Source organism: Gobius niger (genome assembly GCF_951799975.1).
Source record: "Gobius niger genome assembly, chromosome: 15".
Classification (NCBI taxonomy): Eukaryota; Metazoa; Chordata; class Actinopteri; order Gobiiformes; family Gobiidae; genus Gobius; species Gobius niger.
Genome location: NC_136866.1, coordinates 30,485,688 through 30,504,753, shown reverse-complemented (window position 1 = coordinate 30,504,753; position 19,066 = coordinate 30,485,688). Strand labels below are relative to the sequence as shown.

At 54.9% G+C, this 19,066-nt stretch overlaps 2 protein-coding genes across 2 annotated transcripts in view; both read left to right on the top strand.

Annotated features, from left to right (window-relative positions):
* col12a1b (collagen, type XII, alpha 1b) overlaps window positions 1–15,648 on the top strand; it is a 133,725-nt gene extending 118,077 nt beyond the window's left edge. The window contains exons 62-64 of the mRNA XM_079572074.1: window positions 153–221; window positions 291–461; window positions 15,311–15,648. Of these exons, the coding sequence (XP_079428200.1) occupies window positions 153–221; window positions 291–461; window positions 15,311–15,402 (332 nt within the window). The 3' untranslated portion in view covers window positions 15,403–15,648. The remainder of the gene's footprint in view (window positions 1–152; window positions 222–290; window positions 462–15,310) is intronic.
* Window positions 15,649–17,143: 1,495 nt separating this feature from the next.
* The window catches only part of LOC306974700 (cartilage matrix protein-like), a gene marked incomplete at its 5' end in the record, with an annotated part of 16,378 nt that continues 14,455 nt past the window's right edge, over window positions 17,144–19,066 (top strand). The window contains one exon of the mRNA XM_079572073.1: window positions 17,144–17,168. Coding sequence (XP_079428199.1) covers window positions 17,144–17,168 — 25 coding nt within the window. The remainder of the gene's footprint in view (window positions 17,169–19,066) is intronic.

Sequence of the window (19,066 nt, the reverse complement as noted above, 5' to 3'; positions counted from 1 at the left end):
CCTCCGCTGTGGAGCCCCGCCCCTTGACCCCGCCCTTTGTGTCTCATATACATCACTTTAGTCATGTTTTATTGCTTTATGGCGCACTGCACGAAGCCTCCGTCAGCCCAGACAAACCATGGTGATGTTGTAATTCCGAGTGTGTCCTCCAGGGGCTCCCGGAGAGAAGGGCGACCGAGGCACATCCGTGGTGGGACCCAAAGGACCTCGCGGAGCTCCAGGTCTGACTCCACACTTTACATCAGTCTAGGTCCTGGTCTCTGTGTCTAACCCTCTCTCTCTGGTCTCAGGGCCCCCCGGGGAGACCAGGACGGGGACCCCGGGGCCCCCTGGCTCAGCCGGAGCTCGCGGGCCCCCGGGCAGACAGGGGTACCCGGGCATCAGAGGCTCCCCAGGCCCGGCCGGGTACTGCGACTCCTCCCAGTGCGTGGGCATCCCCTACAACGGCCAGGGCTACACAGGTGAGGGCACATCGGGTTCAGGACGGGCCCCCGCGCTCACAGCCAGGGGGCCCCACACTCTGAACCAGTCTGGATTAACAAAACTCAGACTGCGAGGCGCCACAGGGGCTGAGGACGCTGGGAACAATAAAGGACTGAAAGGAAATGACTGAAATCATTTGGATAAACAAGTCCATCCACTTTATTCATTCAGCACATTTAAACAAAACTCTGAATAGAAATAATAATTACATCTATAATATTATAATAAGTGCAGTTTTTCCCCCATTATTATCGTTAGAACAAATCCACTCGTCCATTAGAACTCAGTGTACTTTCAGAAATCCGGTCCGTGTTTTCTAATATACTGTATATACTAATATACTGTGTCTGGATCCGGTCCGTGTTTTGGAGGACTGGATCATGGCAAAAACGAGAGAAAAAACCCAAACAAAAGGCAACAAAACGTGACAAATAGCAACAAAAATACGACAAAAACATCGCGAAAATTTGAGGGGAAAAAAAGCAAAACAAATGAGAAAAATGAAAACAAAAACCTGACAAAAATGAGAAAAAAACATGAGAAAAAATTGAGATAAACGTGTCAAAAATGCGAGATAAAAATGAGAAAAAGGCAAAGAAAATATGAAAAAAATATATATATATGTTTAAAAAATGCAAAATAGACAACAAAATGCAAAAAATATATAGCAAAAATGTGACAAAAATGTGTGAGAAAAACGTGGCAAACCTAAAAAGTGACGATGAGGTGACAGCGCCGCCTTAGCTTTCAAATGAGGCGTATAGGCCCATAGACTGTTCACCATCCAGTCAAGATACTTTAAGATTTGAGTAAAGCTGAAAATGGAGAAAATGTGCTGGGTGTGTCTCTCTCAGTCCCTCTCAGTCTCTCTCAGTCTCTCTCAGTCTCTCTCAGTCTCTCTCAGTCTCTCTCAGTCTCTCTCAGTCCCTCTCAGTCTCTCTCAGTCCCTCTCAGTCTCTCTCAGTCTCTCTCAGTCCCTCTCAGTCTCTCTCAGTCCCTCTCAGTCTCTCTCAGTCTCTCTCAGTCCCTCTCAGTCTCTCTCAGTCCCTCTCAGTCTCTCTCAGTCTCTCTCAGTCCCTCTCAGTCTCTCTCAGTCCCTCTCACTCCCTCTCAGTCTCTCTCAGTCCCTCTCAGTCCCTCTCAGTCTCTCTCACTCCCTCTCAGTCCCTCTCACTCCCTCTCAGTCCCTCTCACTCCCTCTCACTCCCTCTCAGTCCCTCTCACTCCCTCTCAGTCCCTCTCACTCCCTCTCAGTCCCTCTCAGTCCCTCTCAGTCCCTCTCAGTCTCTCTCACTCCCTCTCAGTCTCTCTCAGTCTCTCTCAGTCCCTCTCAGTCCCTCTCAGTCTCTCTCACTCCCTCTCAGTCCCTCTCACTCCCTCTCAGTCCCTCTCAGTCCCTCTCAGTCCCTCTCAGTCTCTCTCAGTCCCTCTCAGTCCCTCTCAGTCTCTCTCACTCCCTCTCAGTCCCTCTCACTCCCTCTCAGTCTCTCTCAGTCCCTCTCACTCCCTCTCAGTCTCTCTCAGTCTCTCTCAGTCTCTCTCAGTCTCTCTCACTCCCTCTCAGTCCCTCTCACTCCCTCTCAGTCCCTCTCACTCTCTCTCAGTCTCTCTCACTCCCTCTCACTCCCTCTCAGTCTCTCTCACTCCCTCTCAGTCTCTCTCAGTCCCTCTCAGTCTCTCTCAGTCTCTCTCACTCCCTCTCAGTCTCTCTCACTCCCTCTCACTCCCTCTCAGTCTCTCTCACTCCCTCTCAGTCTCTCTCAGTCTCTCTCAGTCTCTCTCAGTCTCTCTCACTCCCTCTCAGTCTCTCTCACTCCCTCTCACTCCCTCTCAGTCTCTCTCAGTCCCTCTCAGTCTCTCTCAGTCTCTCTCAGTCTCTCTCAGTCTCTCTCACTCCCTCTCAGTCTCTCTCAGTCTCTCTCAGTCTCTCTCACTCCCTCTCAGTCTCTCTCAGTCCCTCTCAGTCTCTCTCAGTCTCTCTCAGTCTCTCTCACTCCCTCTCAGTCCCTCTCAGTCTCTCTCAGTCTCTCTCACTCCCTCTCACTCCCTCTCAGTCCCTCTCAGTCTCTCTCACTCTCTCTCAGTCCCTCTCACTCCCTCTCAGTCCCTCTCAGTCTCTCTCACTCTCTCTCAGTCCCTCTCAGTCTCTCTCAGTCTCTCTCAGTCTCTCTCAGTCTCTCTCAGTCTCTCTCAGTCCCTCTCAGTCTCTCTCAGTCTCTCTCACTCCCTCTCACTCCCTCTCAGTCCCTCTCAGTCTCTCTCACTCTCTCTCAGTCCCTCTCAGTCCCTCTCACTCCCTCTCAGTCTCTCTCAGTCCCTCTCACTCCCTCTCAGTCCCTCTCAGTTCCTCTCACTCCCTCTCAGTCCCTCTCAGTCCCTCTCAGTCCCTCTCAGTCTCTCTCAGTCTCTCTCACTCCCTCTCAGTCCCTCTCACTCCCTCTCAGTCTCTCTCACTCCCTCTCAGTCCCTCTCAGTCCCTCTCAGTCTCTCTCACTCCCTCTCAGTCCCTCTCACTCCCTCTCAGTCTCTCTCACTCCCTCTCAGTCCCTCTCAGTCCCTCTCAGTCCCTCTCACTCCCTCTCAGTCTCTCTCACTCCCTCTCACTCTCTCTCAGTCTCTCTCACTCCCTCTCACTCCCTCTCAGTCTCTCTCACTCCCTCTCAGTCTCTCTCAGTCTCTCTCACTCCCTCTCAGTCCCTCTCAGTCTCTCTCACTCCCTCTCAGTCTCTCTCACTCCCTCTCAGTCTCTCTCACTCCCTCTCACTCCCTCTCAGTCTCTCTCACTCCCTCTCAGTCTCTCTCACTCCCTCTCAGTCTCTCTCACTCCCTCTCAGTCTCTCTCACTCCCTCTGAGTCTCTCTCAGTCCCTCTCAGTCTCTCTCACTCCCTCTCACTCCCTCTCAGTCTCTCTCACTCCCTCTCAGTCTCTCTCACTCTCTCTCACTCCCTCTCAGTCTCTCTCACTCCCTCTCACTCTCTCTCACTCCCTCTCAGTCTCTCTCACTCCCTCTCAGTCTCTCTCACTCTCTCTCACTCCCTCTCACTCCCTCTCAGTCTCTCTCACTCCCTCTCAGTCTCTCTCACTCTCTCTCACTCCCTCTCACTCCCTCTCAGTCTCTCTCACTCTCTCTCACTCCCTCTCAGTCTCTCTCACTCCCTCTCACTCTCTCTCACTCCCTCTCAGTCTCTCTCACTCCCTCTCAGTCTCTCTCAGTCTCTCTCACTCCCTCTCAGTCTCTCTCACTCCCTCTCAGTCTCTCTCACTCTCTCTCACTCCCTCTCAGTCTCTCTCACTCCCTCTCACTCCCTCTCACTCCCTCTGAGTCTCTCTCAGTCCCTCTCAGTCTCTCTCACTCCCTCTCACTCCCTCTCAGTCTCTCTCACTCCCTCTCACTCCCTCTCAGTCTCTCTCACTCCCTCTGAGTCTCTCTCAGTCCCTCTCACTCCCTCTCACTCCCTCTCACTCCCTCTGAGTCTCTCTCAGTCCCTCTCAGTCTCTCTCAGTCCCTCTCAGTCTCTCTCACTCCCTCTCAGTCTCTCTCACTCCCTCTCAGTCCCTCTCAGTCTCTCTCAGTCCCTCTCAGTCTCTCTCAGTCCCTCTCAGTCTCTCTCAGTCCCTCTCAGTCTCTCTCAGTCCCTCTCAGTCTCTCTCACTCCCTCTCAGTCTCTCTCACTCCCTCTCACTCCCTCTCAGTCTCTCTCAGTCCCTCTCAGTCTCTCTCACTCCCTCTCACTCCCTCTCAGTCTCTCTCACTCCCTCTCACTCCCTCTGAGTCTCTCTCACTCCCTCTCAGTCTCTCTCACTCCCTCTCAGTCTCTCTCACTCCCTCTCACTCCCTCTCAGTCTCTCTCACTCCCTCTCACTCCCTCTCAGTCTCTCTCACTCCCTCTCAGTCTCTCTCACTCCCTCTCAGTCTCTCTCAGTCCCTCTCAGTCCCTCTCACTCCCTCTCAGTCTCTCTCACTCCCTCTCACTCCCTCTCAGTCTCTCTCACTCCCTCTCAGTCCCTCTCACTCCCTCTCAGTCTCTCTCAGTCCCTCTCAGTCCCTCTCAGTCCCTCTCACTCCCTCTCAGTCTCTCTCACTCCCTCTCACTCCCTCTCAGTCCCTCTCAGTCCCTCTCAGTCTCTCTCAGTCCCTCTCAGTCCCTCTCACTCCCTCTCAGTCTCTCTCAGTCCCTCTCAGTCTCTCTCACTCCCTCTCACTCCCTCTCAGTCTCTCTCAGTCTCTCTCACTCCCTCTCACTCCCTCTGAGTCTCTCTCAGTCTCTCTCACTCCCTCTCAGTCTCTCTCACTCCCTCTCACTCCCTCTGAGTCTCTCTCACTCCCTCTCAGTCTCTCTCAGTCTCTCTCACTCCCTCTCACTCCCTCTCAGTCTCTCTCACTCCCTCTCACTCCCTCTGAGTCTCTCTCACTCCCTCTCAGTCTCTCTCAGTCTCTCTCACTCCCTCTCACTCCCTCTCAGTCTCTCTCACTCCCTCTCACTCCCTCTCAGTCTCTCTCACTCCCTCTCAGTCTCTCTCAGTCCCTCTCAGTCTCTCTCACTCCCTCTCAGTCTCTCTCAGTCCCTCTCAGTCTCTCTCAGTCTCTCTCAGTCTCTCTCAGTCCCTCTCAGTCTCTCTCACTCCCTCTCACTCCCTCTCAGTCTCTCTCAGTCCCTCTCAGTCTCTCTCACTCCCTCTCACTCCCTCTCAGTCTCTCTCACTCCCTCTCAGTCTCTCTCACTCCCTCTCAGTCTCTCTCACTCCCTCTCACTCCCTCTCAGTCTCTCTCACTCCCTCTCAGTCTCTCTCAGTCCCTCTCAGTCTCTCTCACTCCCTCTCAGTCTCTCTCACTCCCTCTCAGTCTCTCTCACTCCCTCTCACTCCCTCTCAGTCTCTCTCACTCCCTCTCAGTCTCTCTCAGTCCCTCTCAGTCTCTCTCACTCCCTCTCAGTCTCTCTCACTCCCTCTCACTCCCTCTCAGTCTCTCTCAGTCTCTCTCACTCCCTCTCAGTCTCTCTCAGTCCCTCTCAGTCTCTCTCACTCCCTCTCAGTCTCTCTCACTCCCTCTCACTCCCTCTCACTCCCTCTCAGTCTCTCTCACTCCCTCTCAGTCTCTCTCACTCCCTCTCAGTCTCTCTCACTCCCTCTCACTCCCTCTCAGTCTCTCTCACTCCCTCTCAGTCTCTCTCAGTCCCTCTCAGTCTCTCTCAGTCCCTCTCAGTCTCTCTCACTCCCTCTCACTCCCTCTCAGTCTCTCTCACTCCCTCTCAGTCCCTCTCAGTCTCTCTCAGTCCCTCTCAGTCCCTCTCAGTCTCTCTCAGTCCCTCTCAGTCTCTCTCACTCCCTCTCAGTCCCTCTCAGTCTCTCTCAGTCCCTCTCAGTCCCTCTCAGTCTCTCTCACTCCCTCTCAGTCTCTCTCACTCCCTCTCAGTCCCTCTCAGTCTCTCTCAGTCCCTCTCAGTCCCTCTCAGTCTCTCTCACTCCCTCTCAGTCTCTCTCAGTCTCTCTCACTCCCTCTCAGTCCCTCTCAGTCCCTCTCAGTCCCTCTCACTCCCTCTCACTCCCTCTCAGTCTCTCTCACTCCCTCTCAGTCTCTCTCAGTCCCTCTCAGTCTCTCTCAGTCCCTCTCACTCCCTCTCAGTCTCTCTCAGTCTCTCTCACTCCCTCTCAGTCTCTCTCACTCCCTCTCAGTCCCTCTCAGTCTCTCTCAGTCCCTCTCAGTCCCTCTCAGTCTCTCTCACTCCCTCTCAGTCTCTCTCAGTCCCTCTCAGTCCCTCTCAGTCCCTCTCACTCCCTCTCAGTCTCTCTCACTCCCTCTCACTCCCTCTCAGTCCCTCTCACTCCCTCTCAGTCCCTCTCAGTCCCTCTCACTCCCTCTCAGTCTCTCTCAGTCCCTCTCAGTCCCTCTCAGTCCCTCTCACTCCCTCTCAGTCCCTCTCAGTCTCTCTCAGTCCCTCTCAGTCTCTCTCAGTCTCTCTCAGTCTCTCTCAGTCCCTCTCAGTCTCTCTCAGTTCCTCTCAGTCCCTCTCAGTCCCTCTCAGTCTCTCTCAGTCTCTCTCAGTCCCTCTCAGTCTCTCTCAGTCTCTCTCAGTCTCTCTCAGTCTCTCTCAGTTCCTCTCAGTCTCTCTCAGTCCCTCTCAGTCTCTCTCAGTCTCTCTCAGTCCCTCTCAGTTCCTCTCAGTCTCTCTCAGTCCCTCTCGGTTCCTCTCGGTTCCTCTCGGTTCCTCAGTTCCGGCGCCTCGCAGTAAAATGCATGTATTCACTCAGACTAATACTGCATTTTGACTGGTTGAATCCCGACTAATGTCCGTGAGTCTAATCCTGCCCTGACGCCGCTCGTCGTTTCCAGGTTGACCTTAGGAATGTCCGGCTTTGGCTGGAACGCGGCTGTTTGAATGGTCACTAACCGGCAGCGCCTACAGAGATACTCACGAGTCTACTCACCCGCAGAAGCTACTCACCAAGCTCCCCATACCGATACTGGCCCAGAAGATACCCATGCTTTCAAATATCCCATTCTGAACCGATACTGAACCGATACTGAACCGATACTGAACCGATACTGACCCGATACTGAACCCATACTGAACCCATACTGAACCCATACTGACCCGATACTGACCCGATACTGAACCCATACTGAACCCATACTGAACCGATACTGAACCGATACTGAACCCATACTGAACCCATACTGACCCGATACTGAACCCATACTGAACCCATACTGAACCCATACTGACGTGATCTGTAGACTCTCTCTCTCTGCAGCCTTGTTTTCAGTTTTCCATCACATGTCTTTTATTTTAAATGCAGTGCTCCTCTGCAGCCTGTGGGGGCGCTGTAGCAAAACCATCTACAGGAAGACCAGGTTTCTCTGTGTCTGAACGTCCACCCTCGTCCCTGACCCTCATTCACTACACAGGCCCCGCGCTATAGGAGACTATATAGTAGATTATATAGGCACATATTCTGCTGGTGATTCGGACAGAAGACACGACTGATAAAAGTCGCTAAACTCCAGGAATAAAGTATTTCTGCGACAAAAAACAAACTCAGAGACAGCGGAATATTTATGGATAAATACGAGTCAGATACTTTATATTTAACATGGATTTTACATGAATGGCTTGGATTATTCCAGAGGAAGCTATCGGTCATTTAGCTCGAGCTAAAGGTTAGCCGCTAACATTAGCATGAAGCTATCGGTCATTTAGCTCGAGCTAAAGGTTAGCAGCTAACGTTAGCATGAAGCTATCGGTCCTTTAGCTCGAGCTAAAGGTTAGCAGCTAACGTTAGCATGAAGCTATCGGTCATTTAGCTCGAGCTAAAGGTTAGCAGCTAACGTTAAGATATTTTCACCATCATAGTCACTATATAGGGAATAGTGTGGACATTCAGATACAGCCAAAGTCTCCTGGTATTGGTTGGTATCGGTCGATATCGGTCGGTATCGGTTGGTATCGGCCGATACCGGTCGGTATCAGTTGGTGTCGGTTGGTATCGGTCGGTGTCGGTTGGTATCGCTTGGTATCGGTCGGTATCGGTCGGTGTCGGTTGGTATCGGTTGGTATCGGTCGATATCGGTCGGTATCGGTCGGTATCGGTCGGTATCGGCCGGTGTCGGTTGGTATCGGTTGGCATCGGTTGGTATCTTCGATATCGGTCGATATCGGTCGGTATCGGTCGGTATCGGTCGGTATCGGTCGGTATCGGCCGGTGTCGGTTGGTATCGGTCGGTATCGGTTGGCATCGGTTGGTATCTTCGATATCGGTCGATATCGGTCGGTATCGGTCGGTGTCGGTTGGTATTGGTCGGTATCGGTTGGCATCGGTTGGTATCGTCGATATCGGTCGATATCGGTCGATATCGGTCTGTATCGGTTGGTATCGGTCGATATCGGTCGTTATCGGTCGATATCGGTCTGTATCGGTCTGTATCGGTCTGTATTGGTCGGTATCGGTTGGTATTGGTCGATATCGGTTGGTATCGGTCGGTGTCGGTTGGTATCGTCGATATCGGTCGATATCGGTCGGTATCGGTCGGTGTCGGTCGGTATCGGTTGGTATCGGTCGATATCGGTCGTTATCGGTCGATATCGGTCGATATCGGTCTGTATCGGTCTGTATTGGTCGGTATCGGTTGGTATCGGTTGGTATCGGTTGGTATCGGTCTGTATCGATCGGTATCGATCGGTATCGGTCGGTATCGGTTGGTATCGGTCTGTATCGGTTGGTATCGGTCTGTATCGGTTGGTATCGGTTGGTATCGGTAAGCTCTCAAACCCCAGTATCGGTATCGGAAGTTAAAACAGCTGGATCGTTCCTTCACCAAACCCCCTGAACTCACCAAAGACTCAGTGCTAACAGCGGATCACTCACAGTAACCACTCCGTCTGTGAAGCTCCGTGAGGAACATGAACCCTGTTCCCCCCGATGCTTCACAGTGTTTTTATTTCTTTTTTAACTTCATGTGAAATGTGTAATCTTTCCTGTGTTAATCCTGTTCAAATGTGTAAGACCTGAAGTTGTTTTGTTCCTGCTCAGAGTTTTGGTTTTAGCTCCACTAGAGGGCATCACAGGGGCGTCCACTAGAGGGCATCACAGGGGCGTCCACTAGAGGGCATCACAGGGGCGTCCACTAGAGGGCATCACAGGGGCGTCCACTAGAGGGCATCACAGGGGCGTCCACTAGAGGGCATCACAGGGGCGTCCACTAGAGGGCATCACAGGGGCGTCCACTAGAGGGCATCACAGGCCCGTCCACTAGAGGGCATCACAGGGGCGTCCACTAGAGGGCATCACAGGCCCGTCCACTAGAGGGCATCACAGGCCCGTCCACTAGAGGGCATCACAGGGGCGTCCACTAGAGGGCATCACAGGGGCGTCCACTAGAGGGCATCACAGGCCCGTCCACTAGAGGGCATCACAGGGGCGTCCACTAGAGGGCATCACAGGCCCGTCCACTAGAGGGCATCACAGGGGCGTCCACTAGAGGGCATCACAGGGGCGTCCACTAGAGGGCATCACAGGGGCGTCCACTAGAGGGCATCACAGGGGCGTCCACTAGAGGGCATCACAGGGGCGTCCACTAGAGGGCATCACAGGGGCGTCCACTAGAGGGCATCACAGGGGCGTCCACTAGAGGGCATCACAGGGGCGTCCACTAGAGGGCATCACAGACACGTCCACTAGAGGGCATCACAGACACGTCCACTAGAGGGCATCACAGGCCCGTCCACTAGAGGGCATCACAGGGGCGTCCACTAGAGGGCATCACAGGCACGTCCACTAGAGGGCATCACAGGGGCGTCCACTAGAGGGCATCACAGGGGCGTCCACTAGAGGGCATCACAGGGGCGTCCACTAGAGGGCATCACAGAGGCGTCCACTAGAGGGCATCACAGGGGTGTCCACTAGAGGGCATCACAGGGGCGTCCACTAGAGGGCATCACAGGCCCGTCCACTAGAGGGCATCACAGGGGCGTCCACTAGAGGGCATCACAGAGGCGTCCACTAGAGGGCATCACAGGCCCGTCCACTAGAGGGCATCACAGAGGCGTCCACTAGAGGGCATCACAGGGGCGTCCACTAGAGGGCATCACAGGGGCGTCCACTAGAGGGCATCACAGACACGTCCACTAGAGGGCATCACAGGGGCGTCCACTAGAGGGCATCACAGGCCCGTCCACTAGAGGGCATCACAGGGGCGTCCACTAGAGGGCATCACAGGGGCGTCCACTAGAGGGCATCACAGGGGCGTCCACTAGAGGGCATCACAGGGACGTCCACTAGAGGCCATCACAGGGGCGTCCACTAGAGGCATCACAGGGGAGTCCACTAGAGGACATCACAGGGGCGTCCACTAGAGGGCATCACAGGGACGTCCACTAGAGGACATCACAGGGGCGTCCACTAGAGGCATCACAGGGGAGTCCACTAGAGGACATCACAGGGGCGTCCACTAGAGGGCATCACAGGGGCGTCCACTAGAGGCCCGTCCACTAGAGGGCATCACAGGGGCGTCCACTAGAGGGCATCACAGGGGCGTCCACTAGAGGGCATCACAGGCCCGTCCACTAGAGGGCATCACAGGGGCGTCCACTAGAGGGCATCACAGGGGCGTCCACTAGAGGGCATCACAGGCCCGTCCACTAGAGGGCATCACAGGGGCGTCCACTAGAGGGCATCACAGGGGCGTCCACTAGAGGGCATCACAGGGGCGTCCACTAGAGGGCATCACAGGGGCGTCCACTAGAGGGCATCACAGGGGCGTCCACTAGAGGGCATCACAGGCCCGTCCACTAGAGGGCATCACAGGGGCGTCCACTAGAGGGCATCACAGGGGCGTCCACTAGAGGGCATCACAGGGGCGTCCACTAGAGGGCATCACAGGGGCGTCCACTAGAGGGCATCACAGGGACGTCCACTAGAGGCCATCACAGGGGCGTCCACTAGAGGCATCACAGGGGAGTCCACTAGAGGACATCACAGGGGCGTCCACTAGAGGGCATCACAGGGGCGTCCACTAGAGGGCATCACAGGGGCGTCCACTAGAGGGCATCACAGGGGCGTCCACTAGAGGGCATCACAGACACGTCCACTAGAGGGCATCACAGGGGCGTCCACTAGAGGGCATCACAGGCCCGTCCACTAGAGGACATCACAGGGGCGTCCACTAGAGGACATCACAGGGGCGTCCACTAGAGGACATCACAGGGGCGTCCACTAGAGGACATCACAGGGGCGTCCACTAGAGGACATCACAGGCCCGTCCACTAGAGGGCATCACAGGGGCGTCCACTAGAGGGCATCACAGGGGCGTCCACTAGAGGGCATCACAGACACGTCCACTAGAGGCATCACAGGGGAGTCCACTAGAGGGCATCACAGGGGCGTCCACTAGAGGGCATCACAGACACGTCCACTAGAGGCATCACAGGGACGTCCACTAGAGGGCATCACAGGGGCGTCCACTAGAGGGCATCACAGGGGAGTCCACTAGAGGGCATCACAGGGGCGTCCACTAGAGGGCATCACAGGGGCGTCCACTAGAGGGCATCACAGGCCCGTCCACTAGAGGGCATCACAGGCACGTCCACTAGAGGGCATCACAGGGGCGTCCACTAGAGGGCATCACAGGCCCGTCCACTAGAGGGCATCACAGGCCCGTCCACTAGAGGGCATCACAGGCCCGTCCACTAGAGGGCATCACAGGGGCGTCCACTAGAGGGCATCACAGGCACGTCCACTAGAGGGCATCACAGGCCCGTCCACTAGAGGGCATCACAGGCCCGTCCACTAGAGGGCATCACAGGCACGTCCACTAGAGGGCATCACAGGGGCGTCCACTAGAGGGCATCACAGGCCCGTCCACTAGAGGGCATCACAGGGGCGTCCACTAGAGGGCATCACAGGCGCGTCCACTAGAGGGCATCACAGGCCCGTCCACTAGAGGGCATCACAGGCGCGTCCACTAGAGGGCATCACAGGGGCGTCCACTAGAGGGCATCACAGGCACGTCCACTAGAGGGCATCACAGGGGCGTCCACTAGAGGGCATCACAGGGGCGTCCACTAGAGGGCATCACAGGCCCGTCCACTAGAGGGCATCACAGGGGCGTCCACTAGAGGGCATCACAGGCCCGTCCACTAGAGGGCATCACAGGCCCGTCCACTAGAGGGCATCACAGGCCCGTCCACTAGAGGGCATCACAGGCCCGTCCACTAGAGGGCATCACAGGGGCGTCCACTAGAGGGCATCACAGGGGCGTCCACTAGAGGGCATCACAGGCCCGTCCACTAGAGGGCATCACAGGGGCGTCCACTAGAGGGCATCACAGCGGCGTCCACTAGAGGGCATCACAGACACGTCCACTAGAGGGCATCACAGGGGCGTCCACTAGAGGGCATCACAGGGGCGTCCACTAGAGGGCATCACAGGGGCGTCCACTAGAGGGCATCACAGGGGCGTCCACTAGAGGGCATCACAGGGGCGTCCACTAGAGGGCATCACAGGCCCGTCCACTAGAGGGCATCACAGGGGCGTCCACTAGAGGGCATCACAGGGGCGTCCACTAGAGGGCATCACAGGCCCGTCCACTAGAGGGCATCACAGGGGCGTCCACTAGAGGGCATCACAGGCCCGTCCACTAGAGGGCATCACAGGCCCGTCCACTAGAGGGCATCACAGGGGCGTCCACTAGAGGGCATCACAGGGGCGTCCACTAGAGGGCATCACAGGCCCGTCCACTAGAGGGCATCACAGGCCCGTCCACTAGAGGGCATCACAGGCCCGTCCACTAGAGGGCATCACAGGCACGTCCACTAGAGGGCATCACAGGGGCGTCCACTAGAGGGCATCACAGGGGCGTCCACTAGAGGGCATCACAGACGCGTCCACTAGAGGGCATCACAGGCCCGTCCACTAGAGGGCATCACAGGGGCGTCCACTAGAGGGCATCACAGGCCCGTCCACTAGAGGGCATCACAGGCACGTCCACTAGAGGGCATCACAGGCCCGTCCACTAGAGGGCATCACAGGCACGTCCACTAGAGGGCCTTACAGGGGCGTCCACTAGAGGGCATCACAGACACGTCCACTAGAGGGCATCACAGGGGCGTCCACTAGAGGGCATCACAGGGGCGTCCACTAGAGGGCATCACAGGCCCGTCCACTAGAGGGCATCACAGGGACGTCCACTAGAGGGCATCACAGGGGCGTCCACTAGAGGGCATCACAGGGGCGTCCACTAGAGGGCATCACAGGCCCGTCCACTAGAGGGCATCACAGGGGCGTCCACTAGAGGGCATCACAGGCCCGTCCACTAGAGGGCATCACAGGCACGTCCACTAGAGGGCCTTACAGGGGCGTCCACTAGAGGGCATCACAGACACGTCCACTAGAGGGCATCACAGGGGCGTCCACTAGAGGGCATCACAGGGGCGTCCACTAGAGGGCATCACAGGCCCGTCCACTAGAGGGCATCACAGGGACGTCCACTAGAGGGCATCACAGGGGCGTCCACTAGAGGGCATCACAGGGGCGTCCACTAGAGGGCATCACAGGCGCGTCCACTAGAGGGCATCACAGGCCCGTCCACTAGAGGGCATCACAGGCCCGTCCACTAGAGGGCATCACAGGCAGGTCCACTAGAGGGCATCACAGGGGCGTCCACTAGAGGGCATCACAGGCGCGTCCACTAGAGGGCATCACAGGCCCGTCCACTAGAGGGCATCACAGGCCCGTCCACTAGAGGGCATCACAGGCACGTCCACTAGAGGGCATCACAGGGGCGTCCACTAGAGGGCATCACAGGGGCGTCCACTAGAGGGCATCACAGGGGCGTCCACTAGAGGGCATCACAGGCCCGTCCACTAGAGGGCATCACAGGGGCGTCCACTAGAGGGCATCACAGGCACGTCCACTAGAGGGCATCACAGGGGCGTCCACTAGAGGGCATCACAGGCCCGTCCACTAGAGGGCATCACAGGGGCGTCCACTAGAGGGCATCACAGGCACGTCCACTAGAGGGCATCACAGGCCCGTCCACTAGAGGGCATCACAGGGGCGTCCTCTAGAGGGCATCACAGGGGCGTCCACTAGAGGGCATCACAGGGGCGTCCACTAGAGGGCATCACAGGCCCGTCCACTAGAGGGCATCACAGGGGCGTCCACTAGAGGGCATCACAGGGACGTCCACTAGAGGGCATCACAGGGGCGTCCACTAGAGGGCATCACAGGCCCGTCCACTAGAGGGCATCACAGGGGCGTCCACTAGAGGGCATCACAGGGGCGTCCACTAGAGGGCATCACAGGGGCGTCCACTAGAGGGCATCACAGGCACGTCCACTAGAGGGCATCACAGGGGCGTCCACTAGAGCGCATCACAGGCCCGTCCACTAGAGGGCATCACAGGCACGTCCACTAGAGGGCATCACAGGCCCGTCCACTAGAGGGCATCACAGGGGCGTCCACTAGAGGGCATCACAGGGGCGTCCACTAGAGGGCATCACAGGGGCGTCCACTAGAGGGCATCACAGGGGCGTCCACTAGAGGGCATCACAGGGGCGTCCACTAGAGGGCATCACAGGGGCGTCCACTAGAGGGCATCACAGGCCCGTCCACTAGAGGGCATCACAGGGGCGTCCACTAGAGGGCATCACAGGGGCGTCCACTAGAGGGCATCACAGGCCCGTCCACTAGAGGGCATCACAGGGGCGTCCACTAGAGGGCATCACAGGGGCGTCCACTAGAGGGCATCACAGGCACGTCCACTAGAGGGCATCACAGGGGCGTCCACTGGAGGGCATCACAGGCGCGTCCACTAGAGGGCATCACAGGCAGGTCCACTAGAGGGCATCACAGGGGCGTCCACTAGAGGGCATCACAGGGGCGTCCACTAGAGGGCATCACAGGCCCGTCCACTAGAGGGCATCACAGGCCCGTCCACTAGAGGGCATCACAGGCAGGTCCACTAGAGGGCATCACAGGGGCGTCCACTAGAGGGCATCACAGGGGCGTCCACTAGAGGGCATCACAGGCACGTCCACTAGAGGGCATCACAGGGGCGTCCACTAGAGGGCATAAACGTGAGCTTAGTTAACTCTTTCCTCATGGAGCAGTGAGCGCCCCCTGGTGGACACAGTGAGCGCCCCCTGGTGGACACAGTGAGCGCCCCCTGGTGGACACAGTGAGCGCCCCCTGGTGGACACAGTGAGCGCCCCCTGGTGGACACAGTTAGCGCCCCCTGGTGGACACAGTGAGCGCCCCCTGGTGGACACGCCCTCGCTCCTCTTTTATTTTGAAAGTCCTCGCTGTCAGCTGCTCTTCCTGTCGCTTTAGGCCAGATCACCCGCGAGTCACAAGTTCAAGTCCTGGACCAAGCCACGCCCAGGATCCAGAGGCGGTCCCTAAAATCCGGAGGCGGGGCCTAAAAAAACCCGGAGGCGGGGCCGAATCTGCCGGACTTTAGATCAGATTCAGACTTTGCACAGTCGGCTCGAAAAGGGACCAATATCCGTTCACCTGTGGAGTTTGTGAATATTTGACATGTACGGTGGCCCTGAAGGACAAACCTCCACAGAAAAAACCTTTATCTCCAGGAACCCTCTGTGAAACTCTCTTTATTTAACACATTTTTATACATTTTAGCAAAGTCTCAACGCGAGACGCTGCAGGTCGATGATGAGTTTAGTCTCGTCTTACTCTCGCACTCGCTAAACAACACAAACATGTAGCCTAGCATGTTGTTAAAGCTACACGTTTTAACTTTAACAAACATGATGGACTTTCTGTGAGAAGCTTTAGAACTGGATCCTGTCACTTTAACAGAACCTTAGACGGAACTCATGAGGCCACAGTGAAGAGTTAGAGCTGGGTTAGGAAGGAGGCAACGGGAGATTAGCATGATTAGCATGATTAGCATGATTAGCATTAAAATGACACAGGTGAACACAGACTTTAGGATCATTGTGGTTAGACCTAAATAAGACCGAAAGGTAATGTTTACGTGTTGTTGCCTTTAGCCTGTGAGAAGCTATGCTATCGCTAACACATGCTACGGCTAACAAATGAAACGTTATAAACCTGACGTCTGGACAGAGAAACCTGTAACTCTCACGACTCAGACGTAACGACAATCACAAAGAATCCTCCTGAGTCACAATAATGTCCATGGAGGCAGTTTAGACCAGTTTAGACCAGTTTAGTCCAGTTTAGTCCAGTTCAGTTTAGTCCGGTTCTGTCCAGTTTAGTCCAGTTTAATTCATTTTAGTTCAGTCCGGTTTAGTCCGGTTTAATCTGGTTCAGTCCAGTTTAATTCAGTCCAGTTTAGACAAGTTTAATCCGGTTCAGTCCGGTTTGTTACAGCAATATAACCTCCCTCTGTCCGCTTTGTTTAAACTGAGTAAACCCAGTGTGTGAGGATCGTGCTCCTCTTTGGTCCTCATGGAGGTGACATCGCTGTAATAGAAGGGGGCGTGGCCTCGCCGAGGGGGAAACAGAATATTTCGTTTTTTGCTCTTTTTAGCCGTTTTCTGGTATAATCTAAACATATTTATCACATAAACAAAGTCAAGTCTAAATCAGGCCCATGTGGATGTTTATTCAGATTGTTCAGTAGAAGTGAAAACACGGCAGCTGTAGCTAGCCGTTAGCATTAGCACGCTGCTAGCATGTAGCATGACATTAGCATTCTCCATTATTTTTGTGTTTATGGGCTGTTGAACCACTTTGCTCCTCTCCATGTCTTTGTATAAAACTATTTTCATGATTCAGCATTTGTTAAAAATTTTTAGTTTTTGTTTAATTAGACAAAGTTTAGATTTTTCTCCAAATAGTTTTCAAACACGACCATATATGGGCCTGAAGTCTGGCTCCAAAAGTTGAGTTTTTTCTAAAAGCCGCTCTGACCCACGTGACCAGTGGGGGGGGGGGTTTCAGTGCATTGACTGGTTCCAGAGCCTGTCAATCAAGCCCTGGAGCTCTGTGGAGGCTCCGCCCACCCTTCGCAGGAGGAGCTTTAGCAGCCATGATTAAACCTGTGGTAAAAGGTCTTCCTGGTGAATCTGCTGGAGCCTCAGTGATCTTCTCTTCTCTCACATTATCCACCTGCAGCGTCTCCCATCATCAGTGCACAGTCACGCCCTTTGTGCCAGTCCCAGGCTCAGATAAACCATGAGTTTTGACCTCCCGGGCCGCCGTACTCTCTGGGTTTGTGCTTCGTATTATTTTTTGTAATGTTATTTTTAGAGAAACATGTGCCTTCAGGAAAAGCCTTTCTAAACCTGTGGAACAAGAGAAATCCTTCTGCTTTTGAATAATGATGATGATGATGTAATGATGATGATGATGATGATGTAATGATGTAATGATGATGATATTATTAGTGTCACTCGCTCCTCTGTAACGTCACCCGTGTATTTTGTTTTTACTGATTCATGACGAGCTGGTTTTCAATGTTCTCATCGAACCTTATTTATTTCAGAAACAACAACAGAGGCATTTTCAATAAAAAAAACTACTGAAAACTAAACTCCTGCGTCCATTTTGTTTCTTCTTCTTCTTCTTCTTCTTCTTCTTCTTCTTCTTCTTCTTCTTCTTCTTCTTCTTCTTCTTCTTCTTCTTCACTTTAATGAGCCTTAATGAATAATTACGAGTCAAAGAGAAAACTCTGAACATCGTCCCAGTAACGACGAGGTGGTCGTACTTTTACTCAAGTACTTTTTAAAGTAACTGTACTTTTGCATACGGTGGCACAGCGGTTAGTGCTCGTGCTTCACAGCTAGAAGGTTCCGGGTTCAATTCCTCCTGGGAATTATCCCTGTGAACATGAGGATCAGTCTGGCTCCTGCCAGGCTAACCTGCCCCTGCCAGGCTAACATACCCCTGCCAGGCTAACCTGCCCCTGTCAGGCTAACATACCTCTGCCAGGCTAACATACCTCTGTCAGGCTAACATACCTCTGCCAGGCTAACATACCTCTGTCAGGCTAACATACCTCTGCCAGGCTAACATACCTCTGTCAGGCTAACCTGCCCCTGCCAGGCTAACATACCCCTGCCAGGCTAACCTGCCCCTGTCAGGCTAACATACCTCTGCCAGGCTAACATACCTCTGTCAGGCTAACATACCTCTGCCAGGCTAACATACCCCTGTCAGGCTAACCTGCCCCTGCCAGGCTAACATACCTCTGCCAGGCTAACATACCTCTGCCAGGCTAACATACCCCTGTCAGGCTAACCTGCCCCTGTCAGGCTAACATACCCCTGCCAGGCTAACATACCCCTGTCAGGCTAACCTACCCCTGCCAGGCTAACCTACCCCTGTCAGGCTAACATACCCCTGCCAGGCTAACCTACCCCTGCCAGGCTAACCTACCCCTGCCAGGCTAACATACCCCTGTCAGGCTAACATACCTCTGTCAGGCTAACATACCCCTGCCAGGCTAACCTACCCCTGCCAGGCTAACCTACCCCTGCCAGGCTAACATACCCCTGTCAGGCTAACCTACCCCTGCCAGGCTAACATACCCCTGCCAGGCTAACCTACCCCTGTCAGGCTAACATACCCCTGCCAGGCTAACCTACCCCTGTCAGGCTAACATACCCCTGCCAGGCTAACCTACCCCTGCCAGGCTAACCTACCCCTGCCAGGCTAACATACCCCTGCCAGGCTAACATACCTCTGTCAGGCTAACATACCCCTGCCAGGCTAACCTACCCCTGCCAGGCTAACCTACCCCTGCCAGGCTAACATACCCCTGCCAGGCTAACATACCCCTGCCAGGCTAACCTACCCCTGTCAGGCTAACATACCCCTGCCAGGCTAACATACCCCTGCCAGGCTAACCTACCCCTGCCAGGCTAACATACCCCTGCCAGGCTAACATACCTCTGCCAGGCTAACATACCCCTGCCAGGCTAACATACCTCTGCCAGGCTAACATACCTCTGCCAGGCTAACATACCTCTGCCAGGCTAACATACCCCTGCCAGGCTAACATACCCCTGCCAGGCTAACATACCCCTGCCAGGCTAACATACCTCTGCCAGGCTAACATACCCCTGCCAGGCTAACATACCTCTGCCAGGCTAACAT